This window comes from Vulpes lagopus, chromosome 5, assembly GCF_018345385.1.
Source record: "Vulpes lagopus strain Blue_001 chromosome 5, ASM1834538v1, whole genome shotgun sequence".
NCBI classification, from domain to species: Eukaryota; Metazoa; Chordata; class Mammalia; order Carnivora; family Canidae; genus Vulpes; species Vulpes lagopus.
In genome coordinates this window covers 118,472,931-118,498,595 of record NC_054828.1, presented here as the reverse complement: position 1 = coordinate 118,498,595, position 25,665 = coordinate 118,472,931, and the positions used below count along the sequence as shown (strand labels likewise).

The 25,665-nt window shown below is 60.2% G+C and overlaps 1 protein-coding gene across 2 annotated transcripts; it reads right to left on the bottom strand.

The window, feature by feature from the left end:
- Positions 1-1,437: 1,437 nt before the first annotated feature.
- Positions 1,438-24,360, bottom strand: SDC1 (syndecan 1). 2 transcript variants are annotated; one of them, XM_041755512.1, is made up of 5 exons: positions 24,051-24,360; positions 5,853-5,934; positions 4,444-4,922; positions 3,712-3,847; positions 1,438-3,587 (listed from the first exon to the last, which is right to left on the bottom strand). In XM_041755512.1, exons 1-5 carry the CDS (start codon positions 24,114-24,116, stop codon positions 3,418-3,420), a joined length of 933 nt encoding a protein of 310 aa, XP_041611446.1. In that variant the 5' UTR covers positions 24,117-24,360; the 3' UTR covers positions 1,438-3,417. The 2 variants fall into 2 exon arrangements, with proteins under 2 accessions (XP_041611446.1, XP_041611445.1); XM_041755511.1 differs by lacking the exon at positions 24,051-24,360 and adding an exon at positions 18,571-21,834.
- Between the last annotated feature and the right edge of the window lie 1,305 nt (positions 24,361-25,665).

Below are 25,665 nucleotides of genomic sequence, written 5' to 3'. Positions count from 1 at the left end.
GGGCACGATGGCAAGATGGGGAGAAGGGGAAACAGGACCCAATTGCTCCATTCCCAGGGGTGGGGAGGGAGAGACTTGGGGAAGCAGGAAAGAGGGGGTAAGCAGGTCAAGGCCGCGGGGAGTAGGGCATCTAGCTGAGGCCTGAGAAGAGAGGGATGGAGAAATTAATTCCTTGAGGCTGGGGTGCCCGAGGAACTTGAAGACAATGTGTTAGCCCTTCACGTTAGCTCTTCCCCCCGTTAGGCTCACTCAGTAAAGCCCATTTTATGGCACTCTCTTGCACAGGTCATGCCCTCCGGTGGGGTGACCCCGCTGGGGGCTTAGAATAGCAAGGGCAGTTAGCAGAGCAAGAGAGCCAGTGGCCCAGGACACTGGGTCTTGGAACCTGGCAGGTCCCAGGGGGAAGGGACATCAACCCTCCTTGGTCCTAGAGCCACCTTCAATGTGTGCATGGCCCACAGTGGGCTTGGCATCCAGACTACCTGCTTCCAAGCCCCAGCTCCACTGCTCATTGGCCTGTGACTACGGGCAAGCCACTTTTCCTCTGTGCCCGTTTGTGTCTGCCAAGTGGGCCTAGTTCACAGAAGCTCGGGCTCCGAGACGGGTTGAGAGGTTGGTAGTGGTGCTGAGCAGCATCTGGCCCGCAGTGAGCTCAGTGGAGGTGCAAAGTATGAAGTTGCCCACAATCGTGCCCTCGCAGAGAATAGGCATTTGGGCTTTTCAGTGTCATATAAATGAACAAACTAAGGACTCTGTCTCAGCCTTCGAACGCGTCAGGCAGTGTGTTGGGGAAAGCACAGTTCACCCTGCGAAGCAGCCCGGAGCATGCTCTCCCTGCCCCCACCTCCCCCACCCATGGGTGCAGGGCCCTAGAAGGAATGGTCCCTTCCACCTGTGCTCACAGGACACACCTGGGGTCCAACCCAGCCCCAGAGGGTCTGATGCCAAGAGCCTCAGGCAGGGAGACCCGCCAGGGAGGGGCAGCTGAGGGACTTGGTGGCCACCCCCAGCCTGGTTGGGACTCTGAGCAAGGGGAGGGCAGCCAGACGCCCTTAGAACCCTGGGGCTCCCACAGCACATTGCACTTTCTCAACCTCCAAGATTTTCACTGTAGTTTTTCCTTAACGTGTAGACATTCTTAGGCTTTGGGCATTTGAGACCGTTCACTGGTGAGCTTTCCAGAATTGCAGGACAAGGAGTGCAGAGAGCGGTCAGCTAACTCTGTGTCTATAGGGAGCCCTTGTGTCAAGGTAGGAAATTATCTAGAAGGGGAGCAAGGACAGGCTGGGGAGGAGACGGTAAGAGGGAGCCCTGAGAGGAGGTGAGATGACAAAGGCCAGACAGAGGGCAGAGCGGGAGCACCACCCCAGGGCCAGGCTCCCTTCAAGAGGGCAAGGGCACGGCCAGGCGAAGAAGAGACTCCACCACCACCACAGCCCAAATGACAAGTACTGTTTATTACAGTTACACGAATGGGCCCAGCCACAGGCTCGGCGCCACCCCAGGGATGAGCAGAGATGAGCAGTCACGGACCCCCTCCCCACCCCCCACCCCACCCCCAAGTCATGTCCAGTCACACACTCCGGGCAGAAAGTCCTAGTATTGAACACAGAGCACAGGTTCCCTTTGCTTGGCGGTGCATCTCTCTGAGTCACAGACGGCCCCCCTCTTGGAGCAGCCAACAGAGCAGCTGGAACGTTGTCAAATTAAATAGGCAAGTACAAGAGGTCCCAGGAGGACCGGGCTGGGGGCCTCGGGTCCTCGCAAAGGTGTGAGAGGAGGTCCGTCCGAGGTGTCTGAGAGGCAGGCCTTGGCTCCGGGCCTCCGTGGGGCCGGCGGCCTCCGGTGAAGCTGGGCTGGAGCCATCACAGCTTCTCAAGCCATTTCGGAGACGGTGCTTCAAGCTTGGCAACACAGAAATCTCTATCAGGCCTTATATAACCTTGGTTGGACCTACTGACCTCCAGAAGAATTTCAGCAAAGACAAAAAACAAAGAGCAAACAAACCAGAGGGACTCTGGCCCCAGAATCCCTCCCCACGGGAAAGATAAAGGCACAGAGTTTTTAGCCAAGTTTCCCAATATCATTTGTGTTTAGAGAGCAGGCTGGTCACGTCCACACGACCAGCACAGAGAGAAGAAGCAAAGGCAGTAGAGTTCACATGACTACTTTATATTAAAGTTTATTACATTTGGAAAATCTACTGTACAGGGAAAAACCCATTGGATTAAGTAGAGTTTTGCCAAAAGCAAAAGACTATCACTCTTTGGAACATTCCTGAATCCAGCCCAGGGCAGGGCCACAGGAGCTAATCAAAGGTGAACCTGGTCCTCTGTGGATCAGCTCCGTGCCAGGTGTGCCCAGACCCCTCTCATCACCTTCTGGAGGAAAAGTGTCCCCCAGAGACTTTTTCTCTGGGGGACCAAAGGGAGGGCTGGGTCCGTAGGAGGTTCTCTGGGCCCACTGCACCTCTCCTACCCGACGGTTCCCTCTCTCCTCGGTCCCCAGCCAGAGGTGCCAGGATTCCATTCTCACGCAGCTCCCCCATATGACAGCGGCCTGAGCCATGGCAGCGGCCCTGAGTCCATGGGCATAGGCCTGACCGCTCCAGAGGAACTGCTCACGGCAGCCAGGACCAGCCAGCCCACCGCCGGGGCCACAGACACACATTCCATACCCTGTTGCACACGTGAGTGACAAAATCAGAGACAACACACAACATAGGCCTATATGTTGGCTTCCAGATTTGGTTCTCCTAGTTTAAAAAAAAAAAAAAAAAGTCTTAACCCTGGATGCTTGTCTCCTCGCCGTAGATTAGGGAAGCAAGATGGGAGTAATCGAATCAACTTACTTAACTTACCGCAGAAGTAACAAAGTCTACTGGGCTATGAACAAAGAAACTAGAGGAAACATGTGCAAAAACAAGTTGATATCTAAATGAGACCTCCCCACAAAACAATGTGAATCTGGTGGAGCTCTGCACTCCTCTCCCCGCCACTCGGGGGGGAGGGAGACGGGGGGCGGGGGGTAGAAATGCCCCCAGACCCTTGGTCTCCACCAGCAAGTGCTACAGATGTGCCAGCCCTCAGCCAGCAGGCCCCTCCAGGGGTGAAGCGGCGGGGTCCCCTTTCTCTCCAGAGTTGGGTCTGGGGAGGGGCTGCTCCAGGTAGGAGAAACTGAGTCAGAATGAGGAGATGCCAGGTGCTGGCTGTGGTGGAAAGGTCACGCGCGAGAAAGCCCCTGCGCCCAAGTCTCCAGGCAGAAGTCAGAGAAGCAGAGTCGAGAGCCCCCAGCGCGCCCCGGAAGTCCGTGGGCAGGGAGCTGGGGAGGCGGCATGGTGGCAGGGCCTGCAGTTCTTCATGGAAGAGGCAAGTGGGGGCCTAGCGAGTGGCAGGGGGAGGAGGAGCCCGGTCCCCGTCAGGCGTAGAACTCCTCCTGCTTGCTGGGCTTCTGGTAGGCTCCACCGTTGGCTTGTTTGGGCTCCTCCAAGGAGTAGCTGCCCTCGTCCTTCTTCTTCATCCGGTACAGCATGAAGCCCACCAGGCACACGGCGAAGATGAGCCCCACGAGGCCTCCAGCGATGACCCCTGTGGGAGGCAGGGAGGCCAGCTCAGCTCGGTGCTCCTCCCGGTAAAGAGCCAGTCCCCCAACACCAGGCAGCCCTCCAGGTGGCCGCAGTCAGACCCCCCGCCCCACCTGAGAGAAACTCACCTCCCAGCACTTCCTTCCTGTCCAGGAGGCCCTGTGAGGCCCCCGTGGCCCCACGGTCCACTGGGGGTTGATTCCGCTGGTCAGGCTCCACAGCTGTCCCCGCCGTGTTTTCCCCAGATACGTCAAAGGTGAAGTCCTACGGGAGGCAAGGGACAGTCTCAGGCCGGGGTGGGCCACTGCGGCGGCGGCATCCACCTCCAGTTTTATTTCCGAACCCAGAAGCAGCTCGGGCCTCCCTGGTCACTGCAGCCACCGGCTCAGACACACTGAACCCAGACCTCCTGGACCCCAAAGTCAGGCACCTCTCATCGTATCACCCCAGACCCTGGCTGGACTGTGGCAGTGACGTCACACCGAGTGATACAAAGCAACAGGTATTTATATGAAAATAAATAGGCTCGTGTTCATGTTAAGTGTAAAGTCGCCACGACTAGAAGACAGAAAGACCCGGTAGAGCCCTTCCAGTCGCTCGCTTCAGTTCGGGAAGGGCTGCTCTGCTCTGGTCTCAGGTCTAGCCTGGCCCCCCACCCCGGGCTTGGCCCTAGACGCAGGGGAAGGTGGGACCTCGTGATCCTTCCTCACGGTGGGGAACGGGACATGCTTATGGGACACAGGGTGTTGGGTGTGCCGGATGAGCCAGCCAGCGCCCCTCAGCCCCCCACACTGTGCTCCACCAGGTAGCAGCAGCCACCCCCGGCCCAGGAGACACGGGGGACCCCAGCGGGCACTCACCTGCTCCCCAGAGCCCTCTCCCACCGGGAGCTGAGTGGAGACTCCGTCCTCGGCGGCCCTCTCGGTGGCAGAGGGACCTCCGTCCTCCACTCTCGGGGTGTGAGGGTCGAGCTGGTTGGGTTCTGCAAGAACCGAGATCTGATGGTGGTCAGGCTGCGCGTCCCTGTGGGGATGGAAGGTGGCAGGGCCCTGGGCCGTGGTGGCTCTGGCGGTCGAAGCCCTGTGAGTGGTGGGGTGCGGCGTGCTCTCACTGGGGGGGTGGGCAGTCTCCTTCTCCCGGTCGGTGAAGCCGGGTTCCGCCTCTGCCACGAGCACGGCCTCTCCCCCCTCGGGGCCCTCTCTGGTCAGCAGGATAGACGTGGAGCTGTTGATGTCATCCACGCCAGTGGGCTCCTGAGCCGTGGGCGTGGCCGTCAGAAGTGCCATGTCCTTCCAGGTGGATGGGGTCTGCTGTGACAAGGTGATGTCCTGCAGAGCACCTGGAGGCCCAGAAGCAGAGCTCGTTGGAGCGGGGAAGGCCCAAAACATCTGGGGCAGCCGAGCTCACCCGGGCAGGACGGCAGGGACACGGGCCCGCACTCCGACCAGCAGAACAAACCCTCTCGTGATCAGCTGGTTCCCCAGGGTAGAACCAGCTGAGGCTAAACTCAGCTTTGGAAATTAGAGGAGGAAAGCTGCTCTTTCTCCAGCACGTGCCTGGGGACAGCGTGGTCCCTGGTGCCAGGATACATCTAGGCCATCAGGGAAGGAACCTTTCCTGTGGCCGCTGGAGCCCACTCCCTGGGTGGGGAGTCTGAATGCCCAGTCCCTGGCACACACACCTCTCTGGCCTCCTCCCTATCCACCTGCCCTCTCCCCAGAAAGGCCCAGCCCCCCAAGAACAGAGGCCTGTGCCCCACCTTCCAGCTCCCAGGCCCCTACCTTGGCCACTTTGCCCACGGATGGCCTCAGCCCTCTTCCAAAATCCTGCTGAAGAGCCCCATCCCTGGGAGGCCTCCCTGATCACCCCTGGCTCAAGGACTTCACTCCCCCAGGGAAAGGGGAAAGAGGGCAAGATGAGGGAGCATCACAGAGGATCTACACCCCACTAGGCTCTGTGTTACTTTTTATCTCCCAAAAGTCTTACGAAGTCAAGATACATTCCCATTTTACAGATGAAGAAATAGAAGCCCAGAGAAGTCCACCTTTTCAAAGATTGCCCAGGGAGTTAGGAGAATAAGAGCCCAAGTCTCCCCAACAAGGCCCCCAGGGCCTCCTGGAACCCCAGCATTCACTCCTCCAGCCCATACATGCCTTCTCCTTGCAGCGTGGACCCCACTCTCTTCCCTAGCATTACCCTCCAGGCCCAGCCAGGGGGCTGCCTGCCTGCTACCTCTAGCTCACAGCCCACTGCCGTCACGTCCACTCACCTGCACCGGAGCCAGAAAAGTTGTCAGAGTCATCCCCAGAGCCATCTTGGTCTTCGGGGGGCACATTTGTGGCCACAATTTGCTAGAAAAGGATCAGAAAAGGGTATGAGTGGAGGCTTGGCTGAGGCCCTGCTACTCTGAGGTCCCTGTCCTAGACAGCTGGGTGAGCTGCCCCCCTCCATACACACACACACACACAGCACAGGAAAGACACCTGTGTGTTTGGCTCCAGCACCCTCAGCTCGGGGCAGCCCTCCAATCCCCCACAAACCCCTGAATAATACGATGACACAGCCCTGTGCTGGGGGTACAAAAACACATGAGAAGGGGCAGGGTTCCTGTCCCAAGAAGCGCAGTCTGGTAAGGGAGCCCCAGACCTCCTAGAAGAACAGCAGAAGATGCCATTACTGGGAACAGAGGCCACAGCCCCAGTGGGACCTGTGAGCTCACGCAACACTGAAATCAGGTCTTGGGGCCATCAGGGTCCAATACTGGGGTTTTTTAGAGCTCCAGAAATAATCCCCCAGTAACCTGACTCCAGAGCGGCACTGTCCAAGCATGCTGGGCATCAGGGTATGGACATCGAGAGCCTCCCGGGGGAGAGGTCAGGGATGGTCACAAGAGGAGCTGTGCTGAGGCAGGGCTGCCCGCAGAAGACAGCCCCAGGCCTGGCTACACTGTGTCTTCCTGCACCTGGCCTGTTTTCTCATCCATGGGAAGGACTGGGTCCAGACCCCCTTGGGGAAGGAAGGACAGGGTGCCCTTTAGGCTGGGGACAGATGACACTGATCTAGAAGGGGTCCTGCACTCAGGAGGCACCGACTAATGGGCTGCTGGCCTGGTAGGGACCTGTGTGCAAACAGCTGTCTCAGCCAGAACAAAAACTGAATAGAGGCAGAGCAGCACAATTCAGAGCACACGGGTTTAGAGACCCCCTAACCTCAGCCACACTAGCCGAGTAAATCTCTTATAGCCTCATTTTATAGTCTCTCCATCTGTAAAATGGGGGCAGTAGTAATATCTACATTCCAGGATAGTTGCAGAAATTCAATGAGGTCACGCACATGAAGAACCTAACAGAGCCTTGGCCTGCAGAAGGCCCCTGACCTACGGCAGCCACTGCTCTAACCTGGGGAGCGAGAGCCGCTCAGCATGGGTAAGAGGATTCTGGTGCCTGCTGGGAAGAGATGGGATGGAGGCGGTAGGGTTTCAGAAGAGCGGCAGGACGGGGCCAGGTGACAGGAGGCTCTGCATAGACTTGTCAGAGGCAGGCTCTGGCCCAGGCAGCAGGCCTCCTCCGGCCGAGAGGCCTCGCCGGGTCCTAGCCACAGGCCACAGAGCTTCACTCTTGAATGGAGCAGAGCAGGGAGGGACAAGCAGGACCTTTGGCCTCCTGAGGCTGCCTGGGGCAGCGCTGGACCAGGTGGAGGCTTGGCGGCCAGGGGCTCAGGTCAGAGGGAGGCTTCAGACACGTGTAGAAACTACCAGGCTAGAAATACCACTGAGCTTCCTCTGAAAGTACAAAACCCAAATACGTCTCCCCTCACCCCCAAGAAAACGGTTCTGGCCCCAGAAAGGCCTGTCTGAGCTCTCGCGGCCCATCTGAACGAATTCCCGTAGTCTGGGCCCTCCACCTGCACCTCAGGCCACATCCTGTCTGCGCTGGCCCCAGGTGGTGCTGCCGACACCTGTCCTGTCTCCACGAGCTTCGAAGCTACGCTTGCCTCCCCTAAGCCCGTACCCTTCAGTAGCAAAGAATACTGCTCACCAGGCAGAGAGTGGGTACCCCACCCCAACATGCATGCCAGGCCCCAGCAGACGGATTCCCACCAGGCAGCTTGCCTGGGGGCAGGGGGAGCAAGCGTTCAGGGGACCCCCACCCCTCCAGTGCTTCCACCTGCCATCACGACTCCCAAGGAGGCCCCAGAGGATGAGCAGAGCAGCTCTCCCAGTGCACTGACTGCGTCCCGGAGAGGATGCTCAACGAGGAGCATGATCAAGCCAGAGCGGCCTCAGCCGCGGAGCAACGAGAGCCAAATCCCCCAGCAGAAGCCCGAGTCTGGGGTCCAGGCCGTACCCCACAGGTGAGGGGAGGAGGCCTGCGGAGAACCCAGTGCAGCGGGACCCTGTCAACCTTGGAGGCAGACGCCAGGGAGGCCCAGCCTCTCACCTACACGGAGAAGCCCCAACAGGTTAGCAGTTTCCCAAGAACGGGGCCTCTTTCGCCACCAGATAAGACTGTGGATCTGCCCAGTCCCTAAAAACAATTTGTTCCGTCAACTGGGCTCACCTTATCCCTGTGCGATCTTGTTTACACAACAAGCTCTTGAGCAAACGCTTTCTCTGCTGAAACCAGCTCCCTGGCCTCAGGGCAGCCCCTCCCCTCTCAGGGCTGGGTCTCCACCAGGGGAAGGGCTGCAGTGACCTCCTGCTCCCCTCCAGCTTGAACCTTGGTTGAGGACCTCAGCTCCCTGGGGAGGAATCAGCAGAAACTGCTCGGTCTGAACTTGGATCACTCGGTGCCCGCTGACTCTGGCATTTTGGGTGAGACTTCCAGTTTCACTTAGGCAGCTATGCTAAGGGCCTGTGGCCAGCTGCCCGAGACCTCCTGCAGCGCTGCCTCCGCCGGGGGTCCCTGCAACACCATGTGGCCACAGCCCCTGGGGCTGCTTGGGGACAGGTTGGCCCAGCTTGGAACCCACCTCAAGCAGCCTGGGAAGGTAAAGGCAGGCCAGCTCACACCTTTAATGGGGCTCCTTAGCCTGTGCGAGTCCTAGAAAGATCTACTTCTCATTGAACAAACCGAAACCCTTGTAGTTAAGATCTAAGCACGTTCTGTTTGCTCAAAGTAAGGGCCAATCTGCTCCCTCCCCACCCACAGCACAGACCCTTAGAAGCCCACTGGCCAGGTCTGACTCCAGTGGAGGGCGGGGGTCATGGGGCAGACACAGGGAGGCTGGGGGACCCGGAGTATGAGAGGAACTTGGCCCATCTCCATCTCTGCCACCCTGGTCTGTGGCCACACCCGAACTGCGTGGAAGGGCTGGAGAGGGGACCCGGGTCAGGGCTCCAGCGGAGCAGGAAAGAGCATATGAGAAACTGAGGCCTTCTCGGGCCCTGGAAACACTTTCTAGACCTTTCCACCTTTACCCTTTGGGGCAGGCAGGCCCGAGATTAGCAACTCCCACAGATGAGGAACTGAAAACAGACAAGATGAGGGACTTGCCCAAGGCCACCGAGCTGTGGCCGCACGTGCTCTCCTCACCTGCCCGGCTCTCTCCCTCTCCAGCCCCAGAAGACCCCGTGGCTGGCCCATCTACTTTAAGATGCCTGTCTGTGCTCGCTTCCGTAGCACAGATCCCAAGAGGCCAGTCTGGTCAGCCTAGCCGTAAGGGATGAGAGGGCCAATGGGGTGAGAGTATCACAGGTAAGAATCCCTGAGCCCTATCCCAGCAGCCAAGGGGATCAGGGTGCCAGCCCACATCGTTTCTGAGCCACCAGGGGCTGGAAGTCTGCATCAAGCTGCCACCAGCCATTCCCAGGAACAGATCAGGAGTCTGTGGGCAGAGGAGCTTCAAGAAGGTGGAGCCTCAAGCCCAGCCCTCCCTGGCCAGAGAGAGGGACGCTGTCCTTGGCAACATCCATCTGAGCAGCCCCTTTGCCCTGGCCACCCCAGGGGCCTGGAGCCATGTGGAATCCCTCCGAGACACCTAGAGGACAAGGGCTCCATGGCTGGGTCACAGGTCCCACCCTTGTGTCCACGAGTGGACATCTCGGAGGGGTTCAAGTGCAGACGGTGGCTTCTAACTCTGGACGAACGGAAGAGGCCGCCTGTCCACCTGCTCCCTGGACTCCCGCCACCCCATCAACGGCAGCCAACACATCCAAAGACCCCACCCTGAATCACTAACCATGTGTCCCCTGCTGCCTGACCTATGTGATGGATGAAGCACGAGTCCTCCGGGAAGCATTACTGAGTTCACTGGATGGTGCTGCTCTTTCAACCACACACTGCTCAAAGTACAGTATCGCGTAAGGAGGTTACGGATGGGTGTTAAACTGGGTCCTTAACATCAAAAGGATCACCATCCAGGGGCTTTGGAGAGAAAAGACTTGGTCTGGTCCCGGTCCTGGCAAGCTCCCAGGGCACACAGCCAGGAGCCCCACCTTGGGCTTCCCAAAGGGAGACTGGGGCACAGAGGGTCACCCTCTGGGGACCCTGGGGCTGGGACCTGAAGCCTCCAGGCAGACCTAGAGAGAGTAAGACAATGCTTGGCCCCAAGTCACCAACCTTAACCACGCTGGGGACCTCAGAGCGAGGCAGGCTCACTCATCCAGCAGGAAAGGAGGTTCAGGTATCTGTTGGCCATATTTGTCCCAGTGGGGCGACAAAGCCCGGGCAGCTGAGCCAAGTCACTGAGTCCACAAGCCCTACTAGTGTCCAGGGAAGCCAAAGATAAAGAGGCTAGCCATGGCCTTTCCTAAGCAGCCAGCCTTGGTGCCAGCCTTGGGGCTGTTGACCTGAGGGGACCCGCTTCTCCTATCTCTCCCACCCACTGAGGTCCCACGAGGCTGCAGGCATGCTCAGGAGGGTTAAGAGAGTCACAATTTTCTTTTTAAAGAAATCCTTGCCCCCCTCAGTTTCTTGGTCAGATCTCTGGAACTAAGGAAAACGAGCCCCCTGCCGCCTCCGCCCCAACACACCCCCCCCAGAGTTCATAACGCCTAAGACCTGAGGCCTCCGCTACAGAACCCTAGCATATACCCCCACCTATGCCTTGGGATGCCAAATTGACCCAAAGTGACATGCAAACCACTGCCTTTGTCCAGGCCAGGGGCTCTCTTCCTCCTCAGCGTCCCTGAGCATCACCAGGAGACGATTGGAGGTGAAGTCTTCTGAGCTCCATCCCCGAGGCTGATTCAGTGGGTCTGGGACAAAGGCCCAGGGCTCCGGTGTTGAACAAAGTCCCCGCTCTCCTGTGGTGGTATGCAGACTCTACGTGGGGAACAGTGACCTAGACAGGAAAACATCTAGCCTGGAGTTGCCCAGGACCTGGGCTCTGGGGGAGGCCAACCCTACAAAGGTCCCAAGACCCTCACTCAGGTCGTGCTCAAAGAGGCGGCACCAAATAGCAACAGACCCCTGTAAACAAGCCCTGGGGACGACGGGACACAAGATGGCTCTGGAACATTCTCTACCTTTCTGATCCATCCGCCCTCCGCACACAGTACACCAAGTGATTGCCTCGTCTGCAAAAAAGCTAAGCGGAGCTAAGGAAAGGAAATCCTGAACTTGCAGAGGCACGGGCCCTCCCATTGCTAGCAGCACACGCAGCAGCGGACAAAGCCCAGGCTGCGTCCAGCCCGCCCTGCCGGCCCAGGGCTGCAGGACCCCGTGGTATCTCAGGCCTGAGGCACTGACCTGGCAAGAGGGGTGGGACCCCGGGAGGGGGCAGACCAGGGAGGGGAGCAGGGGCTGCAGAGCCTCACTGTAGCCTTTCAGGGACACCTGCCTGTCCAGGGAAATGGGGTGGGAGATGGGGGGGTGGCAGGGGAAAGAATGTTGCAGAACACGCAGCCCCACTCCTGCGGTTCACCGAACGCCTGGTGCCCTAAAGCAGGGGGTTTGTGACTCTGCTTTCCTCACCGGGGGCATCATTTGTACCCCCTCCTCTAGCCCTAGCTAACAAGGCCTATGCATGGACCTGAGGGGCCAGGCCAGGCAGGTCACACCCAAAGCATCTTAGACCAAGGGTCTCACGGAAAGGACCAGAGCCAGGGGAGGCGGGGGAGCCTGACCAGGGTGGCTGGCCCCGGGCGGGGACCTGGGCAGCTCTCTGCCTCTCTCTAGACAACAGAGGGGGCTTGGCTAGACCCTCAACTCCCTTAGTGCTCTAACGGGCTAGGCTGGGACGTGGGAGCAGTGCCCCCAACTCCTTGTCAACGGGGCCAGAATGCTATAGGGGTGCTGCGTTGGCCATAGACAGCCAGGTTAGGTGGGAGGGGCAGGACTACAGGCCATGGCCAGGAAGATACCGGCTCCCTCCTGGCCCAGGATATCAGGGTGCCGGCAGATAAATCACTTTCTCTCCAAAGACTTCTTTCCTCACTTAGGAGCTGCCAGGGAGACGTGCTTAGGGCACTGAGAGGCACAGATCTCCCCAGCTTTGGCCTCAAGACCCTGAGGACCCCACTTCAGATGACTCCCAGGGGGGTAGGGGCCCCACCAGTGCCTCAGAGAAGCATCAGCGTTTCCGGCCTGACAGGCACGGGGACTTATCAGCTCACTGTCTCTCTGCCAGAACCAAGTCAAGCTGGGACTTGCAGAGGGTGTGATGGGCATGGCCCAGGGCGGCAGGGGCCTGGGGAACAGCAGCAGGGTGACAGGGGGCTTAGTCGGCCTTCACCCTGAGCAGCCATGAGGGCACCTAGGCCCCCAACCCCCATCAGCACTTCTACTGGCAGGAGCACCTTGCAGGGGACCTCCTAGTCATATAGCCTTCCCCGCAAACACGCACACAACCCACCTGAGCTGTCCCTACCCTGCCACTCAGACACAGAATTCACCATCTGGGGGATTCCAGGGCAGGGCCAGGGTGCAGGGCAGCATCCGCACTGAGCTTTAAAGTAGCCCTTTGCAGCAGCATTTCCCATGGCACCTGAATGTTGGGCTTTATGATGGGACACCTGAGGTCAAGGCCACAGAGCCCTTTGCCCTGGCTCGTTCTGCCCAACTCAAGTACCCGAGAGGACAAGGTTGTGTTGGGGGAGGACGGATCCTGGCAGCCAGTGCCAGGCCCAAGGCCCGAGCCAGGGGAGAGCTGCCACCAGCATCCCATACCCACCCCTCCACCGAGCTGGCGCCCGCTCGCAGCCCACGTGCTGGGACTCGTCTCGGAAGGGCCCAGCTGATGCTGGGTGTGGGGCTGCAGAGCTGGAAGACCAGTTCCTCTGCTTTCCCCGCCTGCGAGAGCACTGGGCTGGGCCCTGAGCAAGGCTGCCGGCCTGGCCCTGCCAGCCTTTGTGGCCGGGGCCACCCTGGGAGTCAGACGAGAGATGGCCAGGGGAAAGTGACCAAACCCAACACCAGGAAGACCTGGGTAGAGCCTGGGCTCTGTGCCCAACTTACTGGATGACCTTGGAAAAGGCCTCGCTTCAAGTTCCTCATCTGTCCACTGAGTGACAGCAAGGGGACTCCTAGTTCCCAGTCCATGGCTGGGAGGTCAAGGCCTGCCCCCAAGGGGCTGGCCAGGTGCAGCGGCTCCAGCAGAGCCCACCTGAGGGGTACACCACAAACACGGCATTCGGCAGGGGGAGGACCCACCATGGCAAGTGGGAGGAAGGGCACTTGACCAGAGTGACTCGGTGTCATTGCTCTCAGCTTCCCAAGGGTTACGGCCTAGGCAGCATGATGGAGATATTCCAAATCAAGATGACTCTGAGATGGCAACTGGCAACCCATGGGGACAGAGGGAGTAGTTGAGGCCTCCAGAGGCTTGTCCCTCCCCAGCCCTGGCTATCCTAACAAGACAGCTAAGACCAGAAGCTCAGGGTACAATTCCCCACCCAGCCATCACAGGTGCCCCCTTGCACTCCTCCCTGGCTGATTAACCCCCAGATTCCACCAGGCTTGGGGACCTGACACTTCTGGCACATGGGCTTCTAAAGACACCCTCCCCCTACTCTGTCTAAATAAAGTATTGTCACAAGTTTCACAGACGCAGAAACTTGTAGCTTGCCGCACACCTGCAACTAGTCAGGGCTCCAGCTGCGAGTGTAAAGAACAGGAGCACTTCATCACCCAAATTTACCCAGTCAGTGTCCCTGCAGTTGCAGAGCATCCTCTTTAAAACACCTCTGGGAAAGGAAGGAAAAAAAAAAAAAAACAACCTCTGGGAAGCCTATCCAGTGCTAGTCACTCACACTAGAGTATAAAGCACTTCTACATGGGGGGAGGGGCCCATTCTGGAACTGGGGCAGTGTGGGTGGGTAGGAGCTATGGAAGATGGGAAAGGATTACAAAAGAGAAGCTGGGAGATGCCAAGAGCAAATTTTTTAACCTGTGTCAGAATACGGTTGCCAGCCAACCCCATACCCAAGAAAGACTCAATTGCTTTTGTTCCCACTTTGAGCTACAGACATACGTGGCTGCTCCTCCCACTTGCAGAAGAACGGGCTAGCCTGGGATCCTGGCTCTGGGATAAAGTACAATTCAGACTGATTAGGCACTGAGGCTGCTGGCAGCCCAAAGACACAGGAAGGGCAGAGTGTCCTCGAAAGAGTCCCATGGGGGCACCCTGGCAGGGTGGAACTGGGAATTTGGGGCCTGAGCAACCCAAGGCAGAATTTTCATGAAGACCAGATCTGAAGAGGCTGGGCTTGCGCCCCAGCTTATTGGTGGAATCTCACCTCAAACAGAGGCAAAGCAGCCTCAAGGCCCTCGACTGTCAACCTAACACCGGCAGGGGCCTCCTGATGGCTGGAAGGCTCCCAGAGCCCCCCGTGCCCAGCGCTGAGCTCCAGGCGGTAGCAGCACCTGCGCACAGATGCTAAGGCAACTGAAGGGAGGCTATGGATGCAGCCCTGGTCTTCGGAGCTTGGAGTCACCCGGGACAGGCAGGGGCCGTAACACCGCGCCCAAGGCCCAGGGACAGTCAGGGGTGGAAGTAAGAACCTAAGGCTTTTAAGCTGGGCTGGGTGTTACTCGAAAATACTCAATACTCAGGTATTGAGAAATACCTGAATTAGGCCTTACGGGAAAAAAACAGTTATTAGGGCTAATATTTATTGTGCACCACGTGCCAGGCACTAATCTAAGACCTGTAGCTGAATTAATCTTCACAATAACCTAAGGTGCTAGTACACAGCCATCCTCCAGATAAAGAAATTGAGGCAAAAGGGACAAATCGTTAGTCCAGGGCACGGGACCAATGAAGGGCCAGGCAATCGGCAGGCCTGTGTTAACCACCGTCAGTGAGGACCACGTAGCTCTCTCACCCTCAGGAAGAAAAAGGCCATCATTTCCACGGGAGGTGGCACCAGGGCAGCGCAGAAGGAAGGACCATAGAGGTGGGGCCTCCCCGGCCCCCGGCACCCTGCGGTGGTCCAGCCGAGCCGAGCTCCCTCTCCAGGGTGACCTTCAGTCTGCAGCCCTGCAAGCCACTGCCCCCCACAGGCTAGGGCCCTGCTCAACTGGCCCGAGCCCCTGCCCAGGTGCCGGGTGTCTGGCATTCTCCTCCACCCCCCGGCCCAGCCCACACCTCCTTGGGGTCAGGAGCCAGCCCCTGGCCAAGGCTCAGGTGGAGGCGAGCAGAGTCTGGCCTGCCGGTGAAGACTCTTTCTGAGAAGGGGCAAAAGCCAGGTTTTCAGACCCTGTGACATCAGCACCGGAGTCAGACCAGCCGGCCATTCACATGAAGTGACTGCACCCCCAGGTCAGGTCAGACTGTTCTCCTTCCGCTGCCACTGCCACCAGGGGCTCTCCCCAGGGGACTCCCTACACAGTCTGCCTCCAAACTTCCCCTAGACTTATTCCTCTTGAGCCCAGACAAGCAAAGGGCTCTCAATCATGCCACATACATTACTTCCTGGGGTCTTTTCAAAAGCCCTCCAAGGCATAAGAAAATGCCCACTTTACAGAAAAGTGAGACTTAGGGGGGCAGGTAAAGAAACATGCCCAAGGTACCTGGGGAGGATGTGATGGAGCCTGGGGATGATCTGAACTCCACCGGCTTGCTCTTCCCAGCCTCCACAGGACACCTCTCACTGCTCTCACTCCCAGTCCCTGGTGACACTCACCTATGCCGACTGGCCAACCAGTTCTAGATCCCACCTGGCATCCCGGGCCCTACAGCTTCAGGACCCTGGAACCTACCCCAAGCATTCAGGCTCAGGCTGCTGGTGTTCCACTGGGAGGAAAGGTGGACCAGGGTATCCCTTGGATGCCCAGCCCCCAGGTAGGAGTCTGGAAGCAGGGCCCTGTTCTGCAGCGGGTAGAGGGGAGGGTGGGCGAGATCGCAGGTTCTCTGCTCCTCACACCACTCCCAGGACCCAGAGCTCAAGGCCTTCCCAGGACCTTACAACAACCAGGATGACCCCAGGGAAGCTTTACAAGCATGCTCCTCCTCCACGGCCCCCCTCTGCAGGGTACCCCGAGCCCAGTGCCTGTGAAAGGCCAGGGAGAGGAGGCCGGGGCAGTCTGAGGAGCCCCCTTTGCCTAGGTGTGCCCACTGTCCCAGCCCACAGGCCCTGGCCAGCCTGGAGGGCTTCCTGCCCAGGCGGTCCCCACATGGCACCCTGGAGGAGATGTGGTCACCACAGATGGCAGCACGGCGGCCCAGCAGTTCTCTCTGGGAGAAGGTGGAGCGATGTCAGCCCCGGCCACAGTCTCCGAGGCTCCCGAAACACCTGCAGCCTGGGGCCCTGCGAGCCCAAACCTGATCATGCATCTGTCGGGGACACTCCCCGGAGATGGGCCTCCAAGGCCCCGGACGGTCTCTCGGGGAGCAAGGATGCTGACAAGCCATGGAGAGGAAAGCCAGTGCAGCCTCTGCACCTGACACTGTCGGGTCCCCGAGCAGGCAGGCGAGGCCCCAGGGCGTCAGCGGCCACTGTGGTGTGGGTGGCACGGAACCAGCAGTCCTCGGGTCCCCCAGGGCCTCCCACTGCCCGGCACGTGCTAGGTCTGGGGTGGACGAATGCGCCCAGGTCCTCCAGAAGCTCCCTCCTTACCGCCCCACATTCAACCCACCCAGGGCCAGAGGGGACCCAACAAGGGCTGGCGTGGCCACAGCAAGTGCCAGGCAGCCCTAAGTGGGAAAGCCTGTGGGTTCAACGTCACTGTGGCAGGACAACTCTCCTAACACCCCTGGAGGTCAGTGGTACCCACGAATGGTCCCGGAGCAGGCCTGACCCCCTTGGCCACCCCCGCTGCCCCCATCAGGGCACCACCACCCCTGCCACTCCCTGTGGCCAGAAAATGACCTGCCTTCTGGCCTGAGCTTCTCATCAGAAACTGCCGCGGGATTCTGGGATGAAGACGTTCTCGGTGAATGACCTTTACAGACACTGCTCCCCTGGCCTGTCTGCACAGACCAACCCTCCTGTCTGGTCTGGTCCCAGTTAACGGCCACCCTCTCTTCCACCCGCCCCTGGACCAGGGACGAACCACTCCCCACCTGCACGGGGCTATGTACACAGCAGGCGCCCAGGTTCTAGGCTTTAGATCTGGTCAAGTCTGGGAGGGCTCATGACCCTCAGGGGTTAAGGAAGAACTCTCCTGGGCCAGCAGGAACAGAGATAGGCCCCGCCCAGATGCCCACCAGTCCTGTGACACAACAGGACACCACGAACGCCTGGATGCAAGGAACACCCCAATGCAGGACGGTCACCTCGGCTTCTTTGCCCCCTCCCCCCATTTCACAGATGGGCTCACTGAGGCCAAGACAGGCTGTTGCACAAAGTCACTCAGCAGCAAATAGGAGGGCCCGGGCTGGGAGGCAGGTAGCAGAGCCTTAGTCAGCCCCACTGGGCTGCTCCCCACCCCATGCCTGGCACATAGTGGGCTCATGGTCAAGACTGGTTGGGTGAGTGTCAGGGGAGGATCTGTGGGCCTGGCACCATGACTCAGCTGACAAGTGGAGCGATAAACATGCCCGCCTGCCCCACTGCCCCAACCTGCCCGACATGGCTTCCGTTCCTGCTGATGAACGGACCTGGGGCACATGGCCAGGATGCCTGGGCGTGTGCAGAACATCACCAAGTCTGACCTTGCCCGGGGTCCCCTGTCCACCTCTGGTTCCCACACTGAGCTCTAAGTCCACCTCCTCCAAGCAGCCTGCCCTGCCCTCCACCCCCACAAATGACTCCTCAGCCAGGGAGTGTCCCCTCAAGTTCCCTGAAAAGAACAGTGGAGGACCCTAAGCCCCAGCCAAGTCCCCTATTGCCACCTCCACCCTCCCCAGGACAAGGTCTCTCTGCAAGCACATGGCCATCAGAGCAGAGAAAGGGAAAGGAGACGGCTTGAGCAGATGGGAGAACTGAGGTACAGAGCCAAAGACCTGTCCAGGCCAGTCAGGGCCTAAGCTGGGACTAGGAAGGATGGGTGTCCCGGCTGCCCTTCTCTGTAGGAGCAGCTTCCAAAGACTTTTTTTTTTTAAGAATTTATTTATTTATTCATGAGACACAGAGAGAGAGAGAGAGAGAGAGAGAGAGACATATAGGCAGAGGGAAAAGCAGGCTCCCTGTGGGGAACACAATGCAGGACTTGATCCCAGGATTATGGGATCACGACCTGAGCCAAAGGCAGACGTTCAACCACTGAGCCACCCAGGTACCCAGTCCAAAGACTTCTAACACCAGGGATGGAGGAATGTCCGATTGCAGCTGAAGATGAAAAAGTCCACCAGGAGAGGAGAGAGAGGGGAAGATCACTCCCTGGCTTCTGAAGAGGAAGCTGCAGACAGGTGGGAACCAGGTTCCCCCCAGAAACAGACTGCAGCCAAACCAGCAGGAGAGCCCAACAGGGAAACAGAGTCAGGACCACCCAGGCAAAGCTCAGGTGTAGCTGCAACCCATGCTGCGTGTCCACCCCCCCACACCTGCACGTATGTACACACACACTCACACACACGCAGCCTCTGGTGGGGCTGCCCCCCTCAGGGGCCTCACTAGAGTTTTCCCTGCACTGAAGGCCAGGGAAGCAGCAGCCTGTACCTACAAGGAGGCAGTCCGTGAAGCCATAAACAAACGCCAGGAGAAGAGAGACCTTCAAGGAGCCCCAGAGGCAGGAGGGGGTGCATCCGGAAGCCTCCACGCACATGCATCATCAGCAGGAAACATCACGGGCAGACAGGTGTGTCGAGGAGCAGCCCTGCCCACCAGCCTTCCCCTCTCCCTATCCGTGGTTGGTCCCAAACCCAAGATTGGCCACTGCACTCCCTCCCCGCGCCCCTCTGGACACCCTGGCTCCCCAAACCTGCACAGCACCACGGGCAGCAGGACTTTCCAGAGCAAGCTCAGCCCATCTCCCCTCAGCACCTACCCCCCACCCCCGCACCCCCATCACCGTCTCACTCCTCTGGGTCCCAGGGCACCGGTACGGGGAAGCCAACTAGGTGCCCCTGCCTCAGGCCCAGAAATACAAGGGGCCTTCTAGAGCCCCCTCCGCCACCAATGGTAGCTCCCCGAGGACAGGCAGGAGCAGTGCCTTTATGCACACCGAGCTGGCGTCCCAGGGCTGGCGCGACGATTGGAAGTCGCACAGCTGCTGCGGTGACCTGGGGCGCGGGACCTTGCCTTTGGGGCCTCACACGTGCCTCCCTGTGTTGAGGGACACGCACATGCCTGCCCTCCGTGGGCGCCGTCAGGGTGCTCCCAGCCCGCGCACAGGGAGGTTCCAGAAGGCACACTCCCGTCTGAAGCCCAACGTCTGCTGGAACAGCTGAGGGAAATGACACCGCGCTGAATCTGTTCCAGGGCGCAGGATCCTGGCGCCAAAAGCCCTCTTTCCACAGACTCCCTTAATCCCATTCCTTCTCTCTAGACACTCTTAGGCAGGCCCTCAAGGGGGGGTGGGCTTTCAACCCCAAAATCCAAAATTGGTTGTTGAAAAGAAGGAAGAAACCAGGAAATTGTTTGTTCTGTAAAACTAGCAAGGATCCAGGGCTAGAAATCATTTAACGACCCATTCTCCTCAGGGCTACTCCTGCGGGGAGACTTAGTGTTTGGGGGGGGGGGGGGGGGGCAGCAGGGAACCCAGCACAGAAGCCAGGAGTCCTGGGTATCTGGTCACTTGGGTGGTACCATGGTGCCTGCCTCCCAAGCTTCAAAACATTTCTATTAATCCCACAAACGTTCCCCTAGTGCCTAAGATAAAAGTCAGGGCAGACTGGCTACTGCCCTGGGGACAAGCACGCAGGCACCATCCAAACATGGGGACACTTGCCCCAACAGGCCACTCTGCACCAAGCCGAGGACATATGGCCCCTGCACGGGCATCAGGAGCACATCCCACCCTCACCTCCTGGGTCCCACTGTTTCCTGACCTCGGCTTCTAGGAGCAACTCTTGCCTGTCCCTAAGCCACTGGGTGAACTCAACCCAAGCCCAGGATTGCCAATGCTCAGGCACAGCTAAAGGCACTGTTCAGGCCAGCTCAGCCCAGCCCAGTGCCCCCTCCATCCAGCCCATGCACACCCACGGCTCCCTGGAATGCAGCAGCAAACACCCACAGGGCCTCCTAGGGTTCAGGCAGCCTCCTGTGCTGGGCTTCACTGGGGAGACTCGACAGCCCACCCATCCATCCATCCATGTCCCACCCTTGTGCCCTCACAGACGTACAAATCCTGGTTCTCCCGCATCAGGGGCTCCCCTTGGAGGGGCTCACTTCTCTAGGCCCCATCCACAAAAGCAGGGCAACGACATATATCGTAAATGTTTGGGGTAAAGATGAAATAAGAATAGGAGAAAAGCATTGGGCGCTCAACAAGTAAAGGTACCAGGAATTCTCTCGATGGCTCCCTTTCTCTCCGGCACTTTTGTTTCCAAACCCTTACAAAGTGCTCATTATGGAATGAATATGCAGTGACCAAAAGAGGCAGGGAGAACAGGTATGATGTCCGCTGTTCAGAGGACATCGAGACTTGGGGGTGAAGTGACTCACCCAAGATTACATGGTAAATTAGTGGCAGGGTTGAGGCTCGGTCCTGGGGCTCTACTGCATCCAAAGCTCTTTCTGGCCTGCCAAACAGTACGGGCGCACGCGGAAGGGTGCACTTCAATCCAAATAGAACATGGTGAAGAGAACAAGGGGCCTTCCTATCAGGATTTATAGCGAGTTAGCCTCGCCAGGCCCAGGCGACCTGGGACTCTCAAGTCACTTACAACTCAAGCCAGACGGAGGAACTCAGAACCCGGGGTCATCGGGTGCCTCCTCCCAGAGGTCATTCACACCTGTCCATCGAGAGGGCCTGTGGGCACTTCTAGGTACTATCAAGGACACTGCAGAGATCTCAGCGGGGTTCACGGAGGCAGAAACTGTGCGCACCACAGATCATGAACATTACTCACAAGTGAGACACTCAGCTCTGAAAACTCAGCGATCATTCTAATGAATGTGACTCGTGTCTTAGTACTGCTGGAGAAAAGTGCAAATTAGAACTCAACAGGAAAGCTGCTTGCTACACTTAGGCCCAGAACTGTCACCTCGGGCTGCAATCCCAGATGGAAGAAAAGAGCAAAGCAGGATGCAGAGTGTACCAACCTGGGGGCGCCTGGGACAGGGAGCAAGGTGCTCTTCGGAGCACAACCAACCTGGGAGATTAAATGCCTAATGTGACACAGTGACAACAACGAGGACCCTAGCATCCCCAGATTAGGTTATGCTTAGTATTCTTTTGTTAATAAAGGAAGGAAAATAAATATTGCAGAGAGACCTGCCCAAAATAAGAATATTTCTGAGGTTAATATGGACTCTTAGCTCACTAAGAAAACCTGGACACCAAGGATACCTCGTTCCCAAGGGATTTCAGAATCCGAAACTCTGCAATAGGAAACAGTCCTCTATAAAATACTAAAAAATTCAAGCTTTTCACTAATTCTTTCCAGGCCTCTCTCCTTTCTCATCCCTCTCCCCACCAATCTCAGTTAATGAGGTTTTATTGGAACCCACCATGAGCCACAGGTAGAGACTTAAAACAGCTCCACCCTCCTGGTGGAGCTGAAGCCAGGAGTGACATCACCTCTGGAAGGCTTGGAGCCCAGGAGGAGGCAGTTAGCGCCTCCCCCACCCCACCCCCCCACTCCGCCAGGCCTTTGGGAAATGTCTCTACTAGCCCCCATAATTAGGGCAAAAAGGGATTTTATGCCTTTCAAGAAAGAGAAAAGGGAAGGAGAGGAAAACAGCAAATAACTATTCCAGAACAAGCAATTTTTCTGGCATGGAAGAAACAAAAGACCACGGGAAACACACACACACACACAGAGAACCCTTTTTAGACAAACCTGTTCTTGTCTCTTGGGAGTGGTTTCAAGCAACCTCCTGCCCTAACAGCCTTCCCTTGTCCATTCAAAATCAGGTGCCCAGGATCACGCCCTACCTCACCGGTCCCCAGGGGGGTTCTGATCTGCTTCCCACTGGGACCAAAGTGGAACCCTGGGAGAGCACCAAATCTCTGCAACCTAGAGACCTCCTCCTCTTTTCGGCAAACCCCATTGCCTCATTTCTTTTAGGAAGGGCGGGGGGGGGGGGTGTCCTCTATGCCACTTGATTCCCACTTTTAACCCAACAGGGACACCCACAGTAGGAGGGAAAAGGCAGGACTGGGAAAGAGAAAACACACTTTATAAAAGTAAAAAAAGAAAACCTGAGCTCCAAGCCAAGGTCTAACCCCAAAGCTTAGTGCTCTCAGGCTCCACTCAGCCACCCCCTCCAGGAAGCCCTCCCACCACCACATTCTAAGGAGACTCCCTCCTTCCATCCTTTCCCTCTTGAGACTCAACTGCCTCCCAGTCCTGAGTCTCCCTCTGTAACGTGTCAAAGTTTCTAGGCCAAGATATAAGGCCTCCTCCTACTGCGGCATGTGCCGTTACCCAGCACACAGCAAACTCTGGGGGTCGGGTCCACACAGAACCTCACAACCCATCTGCCTCCCCCATGTGAACAGGGGCTCTGGGATCCCAGCTCACGATGCCAGCTTCAACCACGGTGGGCAAAGAACCAGCAGGCGCACTCCTCCCCATTCTGGCTGGAAATAGGTGGAGAACCCGACCTCGGCAGCCTCGGCTGAGGCCCACTCTTGGGCCGGGGGGTGGGGTGGGGGGGGCAGCCCGGGAAGGCAGGCCAGGTGGCCACGGAGGGAAGCCACACACCGCCACCCCCCGCCCCGGTTCGGGACAAAATCTGAGTCTCGCAGGGGCTGCGACCTGAACAGAGGAAGGAAGCCAGATGCCAGCTTCTTGGACCTGAGAGCCAGGAGTGCACCGAGAGGGCGCTCGGAAGTCCCGTCTGCCCACGGCTCCCCCGGGCTTGGCACCCTCCGGCCGCAACTCCAGCTCCAACGGTTCCAAAGCCGGGGCAGCGCTTCTCGGGGGAGCCCGGGCAGCCCCGCACCTGAGCCAGACCCCGGGAGCCCCCGAGAGCGAGGGGAGAGCCCAAGGGCGGCTCGCGGGGCCGGCGTCGCCGAGCCTCGCGCAGACGCCACTTTCCCGGGGGAGCGCGCGGCCCCCCCGGCCCCCCCGGCCCTCGGCCCCCGCCCCCGGCCCCCCGGCCCCGCGCCCCCCCGCCCCCGGCCGGCCGAGCGGTCCCGACGGGGTGGCCAGAGCCCGCCACGTCCGGAAGGCGACGAGCCCGGCCGCGCGCCCCGTCCCGGGGTGGCTGTGGGCTGGGGCGGACGCGGGCAGCGCTGACACCTGGCGGCCGCCCAGGTCCCGGCCCGCGGCGGGCGGCGCCCAGGAAAGGGTTACAGGGGCCGAGAACAAAGCGCCCCCGTTGGGGAAGGCGGGCTGGCGGCGGGGGCGGCGGCGGGCGGAGGCCGCTCTCGGGCCCGCGGGACTCCCCAAAGCGCCCCCCCCCCCCCGCCACACTGGCCCGTCGCTGCCCGGTCCCCGGGGCGGGCCGCGGACCCGCCTTCCCCGCGCGCGGCCGCAGCACAAAGCCCGGGGGGGAGGGGAAGGGCCCTCCCGGGTCCCCCCGCCCGGACGCGGCCGGCACCGCGCGCCCTCCGCGGGCGGCACAACTTCTGCGGCCCCGAAGTTGGGTTCCCGCGGGGCTCCGGCGTCCGGGGCCAACTTCCCGGAACCCCCGCCGCGCCCCCCGGCCCCGGCCCCGGCCCCCGCCCCTCCGCCAACGCGCCCCCGCCGCGCCCTAACTCGGGCCGGGCGCTCGGGCTCGCCGAGCCTGCGGGCGGGGCGTCGCGGCCGGGGTCGCTGCTCCCTCCCGCGCCGCCGGCGGAGCCCCGGCCGCTGCGGCGCCCCGAGCGCCCGGAGGGGAGCGGGCGCCCCCGCAGGCCGGCGGGCTCCGGCGCGGGCTCCTCTCCGCGGGGCGCCCACCGACGGCGGCGGCGACCGCGGCGCGAGCCCGGCTCCCGCGGTCACCGCCCCGGGCCCGCCCGGCCAGCGCGGGAAGGCCAGCCCCGCTCCCCTCCCCCTCCACGTGCCGCCGCGGCTCCCGCCGCTCCCCGCCGGCCCGGGCCGCACTCACCGGGAGAGCCGGCTGCAGGCGCAGCGCCAGCGCGCACAGCCAGAGCCACAGCGCCGCGCGCCTCATGCTGCCCGGGCCGGCGGGGAGCGCGGGGGCTGCGGGGGTCGGACCGCGCGGGCTCCGGCCGGGCCGCCGGGTCGCTGCCGCCGCACCCTCGGGCGATGCCCCGCGCGCGGCGGTCTCCGGCGAGGCTGCGGGACCCGCCGGCTGCAGTCCGCTCGCGGCCGCCCGACTCCTCTGCGCGCCTCCCGCCCGCACCGCTCCCGCCGAGCTCCGCCTTATAATAAACCCACAGGCCCTTCGCCGCTGCACAAACTAGCCCCCCACCCCCAGCTCGCCGGGCCTCGGGGCCAGCCCAGTCCCCACCCCCAGGACCCCGCCCCCTGAGCCGCCCAGCCCGGCCCCTTGGAGCGCCCCGCCCCCGGCGCCCCGGCCCCGCCCCCGGCCCCGCCCCCGGCGCCCCGGCCCCGCCCCCGGCCCCGCCCCGCCGGGGAGAGCCTCGCCCGCCTCCCGAGCTGCGGTCCCCACGGGTCGTCGCGCGCGGCGTCTGAGCTCCCCTGCTCGCGGGTGGCGGGGTCCGAGGCGCGCCCCCTTCCGCCCTGGCCCAGGGTAGTGGGGCGCCGTCCGGGAGGGCGGCGGGCGGGGCGGGCGTCGGTCTTAGACTGCGGGCACCGGTCTGCAGCGCCCTCTGGGCGTGGGCACGGAGCGGCCTCCAGGTGCGTTAGCCTCCCCACGTGCCGGCCGCTGAGCTGTGCTGGGGGGGGGGGGCGCGAGGCGATGGGGCCCTAAGCCGATGGGGCCCCCCTCCGGCTGTGCGGGAGGGGCCCCGAGGACAGGTTCCCGCATGCCCTCGCCTGCTGCCAGCACTCCAGAAAGAGCTGGAAATTTGGGGCCTTACTTTGAACGGCAGGACAGGCTCAGGACGCGCGGTTAAAAAAAAAAAACAACTTTCCAGTCTTTCTGTAGAAGACTGCCCTCTCTCTGCGTCCTCTGAGCTAAATGGAAAAACAAACGGCCTTCTTCCCGGGTGGGCCCTGCCCTGGCCTGCACATCTGAGGAGCACCGCTTGAGCTCTTGCTCCTTGGTGGTTCCCCAAGAGGCCCTGGACCTCCGTGTTTCCGGCACCAATCAGGCACCTCTGTGCAAAAAGGCGGCGAAGGCCTATGGGTGTAGCACAGATGGCCTTGGGAGAAAAGGGAGGAACCTGCCAGGCCCTGCCTGCAATCTGGTAGGCGGTAGAGGTGGTGCCAGGCAACCTTCGTACCTGGACCTGGAGACCAAAGATGGCATCTTCCTCACCCATCTCCCCGGGCAGTGGGCAAGGGCGGGCCTCAGTTGCCCTGAACTGGGCACCCAGAAGGCTGCCTCTCAGCAGTCCCCGGTGTTTCTCTTGAAAAGATGTAAGCCTTCTTGGATCTTGGTTACACAGGCAGGGACAATCCACTGTGGGCCTCTGGTTTCTCCACCCACCCGGCAGGTCTACACAGCCTCCTGCATCCCCAGCTCAGCCGCATTTCCCTAGCAGAGCCCTGAAAGGTGATGCCATGGAACAGTACACAGCCCTGTTCTTGTCCCTGCTCTGAATACCTGTTTGACCTTGGGCAGTTCCCATTTT